The sequence below is a fragment of the Larimichthys crocea genome, unplaced genomic scaffold, assembly GCF_000972845.2.
Source record: "Larimichthys crocea isolate SSNF unplaced genomic scaffold, L_crocea_2.0 scaffold374, whole genome shotgun sequence".
In the NCBI taxonomy this organism is placed as follows: domain Eukaryota; kingdom Metazoa; phylum Chordata; class Actinopteri; family Sciaenidae; genus Larimichthys; species Larimichthys crocea.
This window is the reverse complement of record NW_020854910.1, coordinates 177,433-185,847: the sequence shown is the minus strand read 5'-3', so window position 1 is coordinate 185,847 and position 8,415 is coordinate 177,433. Positions and strand designations below refer to the sequence as shown.

The 8,415-nt window shown below is 46.8% G+C and overlaps 1 protein-coding gene and 1 long non-coding RNA gene across 2 annotated transcripts; both read right to left on the bottom strand.

The window, feature by feature from the left end:
• Nucleotides 1–1,068: 1,068 nt before the first annotated feature.
• Nucleotides 1,069–2,685, bottom strand: LOC113745015 (uncharacterized). The gene is made up of 3 exons (XR_003461945.1): nucleotides 1,778–2,685; nucleotides 1,342–1,645; nucleotides 1,069–1,238 (listed from the first exon to the last, which is right to left on the bottom strand). It is a non-coding gene; the product is annotated as an uncharacterized LOC113745015 (long non-coding RNA).
• A 1,649-nt stretch (nucleotides 2,686–4,334) lies between these two features.
• LOC113745016 (uncharacterized) lies at nucleotides 4,335–6,623 on the bottom strand. Its single transcript, XM_027276398.1, has 5 exons — nucleotides 5,557–6,623; nucleotides 5,325–5,442; nucleotides 5,065–5,245; nucleotides 4,575–4,904; nucleotides 4,335–4,473 (listed from the first exon to the last, which is right to left on the bottom strand). Exons 2-5 carry the CDS (start codon nucleotides 5,392–5,394, stop codon nucleotides 4,335–4,337), a joined length of 720 nt encoding a protein of 239 aa, XP_027132199.1. The 5' UTR covers nucleotides 5,395–5,442; nucleotides 5,557–6,623.
• Nucleotides 6,624–8,415: the final 1,792 nt, after the last annotated feature.

Sequence of the window (8,415 nt, the reverse complement as noted above, 5' to 3'; positions counted from 1 at the left end):
AAAAACAAATTAAGAGAGACACATGAGGCCATGCAGAATAAATAAATGATGATGATAATAATAAATAGGAGCCAGCACTAGGAGTCGTCCACTAATCAGATGATCGGCGGTTCGATCCCCCGGTCTGCATGCCGAAGTGTCCTTGGGCAAGATACTGAACCCCAAGTTGCTCCCGAAGGCTGTGCCATCGGTGTATGAATGCTTAGATCCTTAAACTGATGAGCAGTTGGCACCTTGCACGGTAGCCAATGCCATCAGTGTATGAATGTGTGTGAATGCGGTGCATGAGATATGTAGTGTAGAGCGCTTTGAGTGGTCGGAAGACTAGAAAGGCGCTATATAAGTACAGTCCATTTATCATTTACCATTTACTTACATCTTTATCAGCAGCACATTGAACAGGAATTCCCAAGTCCAAAAGGTTATGTTTGGCCAGTCGAGTTGCAGAAATTTCAGAAAAATCTTGGCCCGGCTGGCCTTGGACACTGCATTTTCCTGCATTTTGTTTGTGCCCTCGGGGCAGAACACAAACTTCGCATATTCCTGCATGTAGGAATCTGTAAAGATGATTAATGAATGTAGCATGAACACACTCCGACTTGGAATACTTTGGGGTGACTGGGGATACTTTGGGATACTTTGGGGATATTTTTCTTGGGTGTTTTAGGTGACTTTAAGGGTTAAGTACAATTACATTACGCAAAAAGGAAGTAGTCACACTCTGGAAATACATGAAAAGATTGTATTTTAGAAAAGGTTGGAACATGAACATTTTAACATATATTATTATTATTAAAACATTTTACACAACAAACAAATTTACCTTAAACTACTATGAACAATGTTTTTTTTTTTTATACACACACACTAAATTTCTTATCTAAACGAACATACCTATAAACTACTATGTACATTTTTTTATATACTTATACTATTACTACTGTGAACATTTTGATTTTTTTTATACACACACACACACACACACACACACACACACACTAAACAAACTACTATGAACAATGTTTTTTTTATACACACACACTAACCTATAAACTACTATGAACATTTTTTTATATACTTATACTACTACTACTACTATATTACTCCTGTGAACATTTTTTTATTATTATTTTATACCAACACACACACTACAGTTTTTTCAACAAATCTTCCTCGGGAGAGGAGATGTGTTTCGTCTTGGCTTTCTTTTTTGGGGGGGCCTCAGCACTGTGGGTCTCCTGGGTAAAGAGAGAACAACAATGAGACATGCTTGAGTGACGTACTTTGGCCTTCGGCTAAATGATTACAGCACCGTATCACTCTAATCGGTTATCTTCTCACCTCAGCGAAAGTCAGCCTCCTCTTGGCAGACTTTCTCTGGCGCTGCTGCTGCGGCTGCGGCTGCTGGGGGCGTGTGGGCTCCTCCACCGAGGAGGAGGAGGAAGTTGGCTGCGGCTGGGGCTGTGGCTGCTGGGGGCATGTGGGCTCCTCCTCTGAGGAAGAGGAGGCGGAGGAGGAGGAAGTTGGCTGCGGCTGCTGGGGGCAGCCGCAGCCCCAGCTGCTGCTGCCGGTGGCGTCTGGGCTCCTCCACCGAGGAGGAGGAGGAGGAAGATGGGGGTGGCCGGCGCAAAGCCTTTAGCTTTCTCTGCAGAGGAAAAAAACAAACAGCAAGAGAAAACAGGGATGCAAATTAATGGCAATGTAATCTGATTTAGCTATTCAGAGAAATTAATTATGAATATTTTGTATATTTGCTATTTATTTTTCATTCACTCACTTTGTAGCGGTGAACCCGAGCCTCCAGGACTGCGACCTGGGCCTCCAGCTTTTTTGCCAAAGTCCCTGCAGCTACGGCATTCCTGGGGCTGGGACCTGGAGGAGCCCTCCCCTGGGTCGGCGGCTAACCATTGGTGGCTGCGGGTTGCTGGCCCACAGCCTTTCCAGTGCAGCCATGGCCACGTCGCGCTTTGCGCGGGCCCACTGCCTCTCAACCCCCGCCTGTGTCAGGTCCTTGTGGCCCTTTAAGTGCTTGTCCAAGTTCAATATGTGGGGCAAACACCCTGTAACAGGGCAGGGGCCGGGGGGGATGACGGTTCGGCCGGTAGCCAAATTATTTAAGATGGCCCTTTCTGTGGCGTTGCTCACCCCGTGTATTTCTGGCAGATGTTTAGCCACCAATTGCAGCGTCTTGCCACAAATGGGGCAAACACCGCTCGACTTTGGCTTTGTCATTTTTGAAATAAAAGAAAGAAAAAATAGGTTCACTGACCAGGAAACTCCAGTCATAGAAGTCACCAACACAAAGTTCAGTCTCAGAAAACATTAAAACAGTTGAAAATTGCATAATGCATATTAAAGTCCCGTTTTCAGTCAGAAACACCGCCTCGAGATGGTTAAATTGGTCCGTTATCTGACGCTCAACCCGACGCCAATTAACGTCAATTTCGGCAAAGTTCAGTCTCAGAAAACATTAAAACAGTTAAAAATTGCAATATTTGAGGCAAATAATGCATATTAAAGTCCCGTTTTCAGTCAGAAACACCGCCTCAAGATGGTTAAATTGGTCCGTTATCTGACGCTCAACCCGACGCCAATTAACGTCAATTTCGGCAACGTTCAGCCTCAGAAAACATTAAAACAGCTAATAATTACAATATTCCAATCCAAAATCCAATCCAAAAAAAAAAAAAAAAAAAAAAACGGTAAAGCGTCCTCGGATCCCGCGGCGGTGCCTTCTCGATGGCCTCTGAAACGAGAGTTAAAGAGAGAAGAGAACAATAAGATTTGAAGCTTTTATGGTACTGCAAAAAAAAAAAAAAGGCGAGGGAGAGGCATTACGGACTCACCCAGCAGAGAGGGCATCTTTTTTTTTTTTTTTTAAATACAAACACGCACGCACATGAAATATAAAACTGAACTGTTAACAATAGAGGAACTACAAAATACTTCAAAACTCTTTTTTTTTCTTTTTTTTAAAATACAAACTGCAAAATACTTCAGAACTCTTTTTTTTCCTTTTTTTTTAAAATACAAACTACAAAATACTTCAGAACTCTTTTTTCTCAGCACTGTGGGTCTCCTGGGTAAAGAGAGAACAACAATAATGAGACATGCTTGAGTGACATACTTTGGCCTTCGGTTAAATGATTACAGCACCGTATCACTCTAATTGGTTATCTTCTCACCTCAGCGAAAGTCAGCCTCCTCTTGGCAGACTTTCTCTGGCGCTGCGGCTGCGGCTGCGGCTGCTGGGGGCGTGTGGGCTCCTCACGCCCCCAGTTTTAAATACAAACTACAAAATACTTCAGAACTCTTTTTTTTCTTTTTTTTTTAACACAAACTACAAAATACTTCAAAACTCTTTTTTTTCTTTTCTTTTTTTGTTTTGTTTTTTTTTGTTTACAGTTTATTCAGCACCACCACGGGTCTACGTTTCCGGCCGTTGGGGGACAGGCCGACCTTCCTCTTTACTCTTTTAGCCATTTTGTTTATGGCGGCAACCCTCTTGCTAGGTGTTCCCTTCAGAATGAAGAACATGAACAAAATTAGCTCAGTGAATGTGTATTACGGTGTGATAGCGATGACATGGTTTCAACTTACTTTTCTTTCCTCCCAGGGCTGTGTGGTGGCAGCAGCAGCAGCCCCGGCAGCAGCAGCAGCAGCCTGTTCGGGCTCTTTCACGGCCAGACACACAAAGAGCTCCCGGATGCTCTTTGCTCGTTTTAGGTTTTTATGCAGAGCACAGAATCTGTCCTGGGTGTCCTCGCTGTGGCACATGAAGGTGGAGAGGTTCCTCCTCACCTCCATGTCGTTGCTCTGCGTGAAAGACAACGAGGCTTGCGTCAGTATAAAAAACAAAAAAAAAAAAACCACACACATTGAATTAATGTCTTTTGTGTTTTTGATACTCACAAAAGTGGACACAGCGGTCCGTATGTCCATTATGGACGGGGCCCCCTTCAGCCCCATCTCGGACCATGCCCCCCGGAAGTATCGGGCCATGTCCTTGGCCTCCCCCCGGCCGAGGGAAGAAAAAAAGTAGCCATAGGTCGGGACTGTCCTGGCGCGGAGGCGGAGCCAGGTCCGGCACCACCCATACTCCTCGGCCTCGAGGTAAATCTGGGCAGTGCCGAACTTTCGGACCGTCTTGTGCTCCATGACCTGCAGAAGAGAGGTCAGTCAGTTGTATCCAGCTGTGAAGCCAACTTTTAACCGACGTTAAAGATATCAACAAAAGTTCCCCAGAATAAAGAGAACAATTTGTTACTCATTTTTAATGAGAGAAATAGATCCAAAGAGACTATACCGATAGTCACATTGATAACCCCGTGTACCTACCTGCCCGGACCCCTACGCGCATCCGCGTCAGCACGCCCCCTGTGGCCATAGATGGCGGACGGTACGCCGCCAGGTACCCGAAGAAACCTGTAACGGCTTCGGCTTCGTGTCTCGGGGGCGCCTTCTCTATGTCCTCTGAAACGAGAGTTAAAGAAGAAGCGAAGAGAACAATAAGATTTGAAGTTTTAATGGCCACTGAAAAAAAAAAACAAAAAAAAAAAAAAAGAAAAAGTCGCGATGAAAGAGGGGGAGAGGTCATTATGGACTCACCCAGCAGAGATGCCATCTTGGCCCGGGCCAACGCCTGGCACCTGGCCAGGTCCTCGCGCGGCACCAGCCTCTTGCCCTTGGCCTGCTTGACCATCGCCTGGTGCCCGAGCACAGTCCTATTGAGGTCCTTCAGGAGCTTCCGCATCTCCCGGATCACCACCACTGTCTGCCCACTGGTAATCCGGGAGTGCTTCGGCGGTGTGGCCCTGAAGTACTCAATAAAGGAGATGGCCTGGCCCACGTACAAAATGATGGTGGTTGGGGCCAGGCCAGCCTTCCTGAGGACTGCAGGGTAGCTGTAGTGGAAAGAAGAAATTAAGAGAGACACATGAGGCCATGCATAATAAAGAAAATGATAATATTAATTAATAATAATAATAATAATGACAAATAAAACACTGTTGTGCACATTGAAAGAAGAACCCTCACTGCCTTCTGTCTAAGTTCAGCACTTACGACTTGAGGAGGGGCGTATTAAAAAGGAACTCGAAGTTCCAGTACGTGGTGTCCGTCCAGCCGAGCATCAGGTATTTCAGGAACACCTTAGCCCGGCTGATTTTTGACACCGCGTTCTCCTGCATTTTGGCGGTTCCCTCCGGGCAGAAAATATATTGCCCGTACTCGTCGACGTAGGCATCTGTAAGGATGGATAAGATAAATGTAGCGTGAACACACTCCACCACACACCTGCACAAATACACTGTGTTCTTTCTTACCCAGGGAGGGGACGAGGACAATGTTCCTTATCTTCGACCCCCTACTCTTGCCGGTGAAGTAAGGGGCCATGGCCCTGTGGACCTTTCGGGCCACCTTGCCCAGCTTGGGCTTTGTATCCTAGAAGAACAAAACAAAACGTTAACACCAATGCTACATGACTACATAGCCTCATCGGTTCTACACTTGGTCAAGATTTGCAAAATTATCGATGAACTAATCCATCTCACTCACATCCTCCTCCGATTCCTCTTCTGGGGAAAGGTGTTTTGTTTTCCCCAGTTTTTTCCGGGGGGACTGAAGAGAGAAAAACAATAATTGATTGACATGATTGAGTACTTTGGCCTTCGGCTAAATGATTACGGCACTGTATCACACTAGTTATCTTCTCACCTCAGCGGGGGCGTCTGGTGACAACGGCAGCTCCCTCTTTTCAGTCCCGCGCGGCCTAGACTGCTGCTGCCGGGGCGGTGCAGGCTTATCTTCCTCCTCCGAGGAAGATGAGGAGGAGGAGGAGGAAGACGGCTGCGGCGGCCTAGGAGTGAAAGGCAACCTTCTTCTTGCCGCCGAAGGTCCGGTTCGCTCCGGCTGCTGGGGCGTTGCGGGCTCTGGGGGCTGCTGCTGCTAGGGGGGCTGCTGCTGTGGCTGCTCATCTTCCTCCGAGGAAGATGAGGGAAGCGGTCATTTTGGGGATTACCAAAAATGATTTTTGGGTATACTTTGTGCGAAAAGCGACCCCAATGGCCCCGGGGAGACTCATTTTGGGAGACTTTGCCCCCAAAAAATTTAAGTGACCCCGTTCAGCCTGACCAAACGGGGTCACTTGAGACTTTTGGGGGCACTTTGTTGCGCCGCAGGCGTTTGGCTCCTAGGGGGAGACATTATTACAGTTTTGTAATAACAAAAATCCTCTGAACAAAAAGCAGAAGAGGCTGCTAAGAGCAATCGCCCCCTACTTCAAGGGCCGAAGTAGGGGGTCAAAGCTAAAGGACGTGCTCCTTGGCACGTCATTGGGTAAGAAAGAACACGATGCAAATTGTTCATATTTGAGCTGGTGTGTGGTGGAGTGTGTTCATGCTACATTCATTAATCATCTTTACAGACTCCTACGTGCAAGAGTATGCAGACTTTGTTTTCTGCCCAGAAGGAACGCAGAAAATGCAGGAGAACGCGGTGTCCAAGGCCAGCCGGGCAAAAGTATTCCTTAAGTTTTTGCAGCTCGGCTGGCCGAGCATCAATTACTGGACCTGGGAGTTCCTTTTTAATGTTCCACTAATGAAGATGTAAGTGCTGGCTCCTAAAGAAGTCCCCCAAAAAAGTCTCTTATTATTAAATAAATGTATTTATTTATTATTATTATTATCATCATTTATTTATTCTGCATGGCCTCATGTGTCTCTCTTAATTTGTTCTTTCCACAGCTACCCTACTATCCTGAGAAAGGTTGGCCTGGCCCCGACGACGGTGATCTTATATGTGGGTCAGGCCATCTCTTTTATTGAGTTTTTTCGATCAACCCCACCAAAACACTCCCGTGTGACCAGCGGGCAGACATCGCTGGTCACACGGGAGCTACGCAAGCTCCACCGGGACCTGGGCCGGACCGTGCTTGGGCACCAAGCCCTTGTCAAGCAAGGGAAGGGCCAAAAGCTAATAGCACGGGAGGATCTGGCCAGGTGCCAGGCCTTGGCCCGGGCCAAGATGCCTTCTCTGCTGGGTGAGTCCGTAATGCCTCTCCCTCGCTCACGCGCCTCTTTTTTTTTTTTTTTTTGCAGTGCCATAAAAGCTTCAAATCTTATTGTTCTCTTCTCTCTTTAACTCTCGTTTCAGAGGACATCGAGAAGGCAGCCCCGCGCGACCCCAGGACGAGGTACCGTTTTTTTGGGTACCTGGCGGCCTACCTTTCATCCATTTATGGACACTGCACCGGTGTCCTGACAAGGATGAGGGTGAAGGAGGTGAAGGAGGCCATCGGGGACGACCAGCTGGGATACCTTATCAACGTGAGTATCATTATAATTTCTTTGGGTCTTTTCCTCCATCAAGGATGAGTAACAAATGGATCTCTTTATTGATATCTTTGAAGTCGGTTAATAGTTGTCTTCACAGCTGTATACCACTGACTGACCTCTCTGCTTTCTGTCATACTGTGTCTTCTGCAGGTAATGGAACACAAAACTGTCAGGAAGTTTGGGACGGCCCAGCTCTACCTGGATGCGGAGGAACACGCATGGTTTAGGACCTGGCTCCGCCTCCGCTCCAGGGGCGTCCCAATGAATCCTTATTTTTTCACCTCGCTGGGTCGTGGAGAGGCCAAGGACCTGGTCCGCTATTTCCGGATGGCCTGGGCAGAGATGGGGCCCCATCCATCATGGATGTAAGGACCGCTGTGTCGACATATGTGAGTATCAAAAACACAAAACACATCAATTCATCAATGTGTGTGATTTTATACTGATACAAGCCTCATTATCTTTCACGCAGAACTTCGAGAGAAACGATTCCGAGGTTCGGCAAAACCTCTCCTCTAGGGGTGGGCGGTATAAAAGGTATAAACGGTATGCGGTATAAATTTGACCAACGGTAGAGATTTTGGGTTATACCTTCCTATCGCGATAGTTCATTGCGTCACCACAATAAGGAAGGAAGAAAAATGGCTGCGAGCAGTGAGCGCATGGAGGAGGAGGAGCTCGTAAAAAAGACCGGCTCAACGTCTGTGATATGGACATGGTTTGGCTACAAGGTGTCAGATAGTGCTCAGGAGAACATATTCTGCAGGATATGCCGGGCAACAGTGATCGCTAAACATGGAAACACGAGTAACCTGTTTTATCATTTAAAAGCCAAACACGTTCTGGAATATGAAGAAAGCCAACGTATGCGTGGTGACGCGCAAAAGCCAAGCCAGTCTTTAAGTGGAAGGAAAAAAGTTGGCACTACACAACAGCAGTCTATCACCCAGGCATTTTCAAAAGGCGTAGCGTGTGATAAAAAAAGCCAGCGGTGGACTGACATAACGAAGTCCATCGCAATATTTTTGTGCAAAGACATGGTGCCTTTCCAAACCGTAGAGAGAAGCGGCTTTTTAGGCAT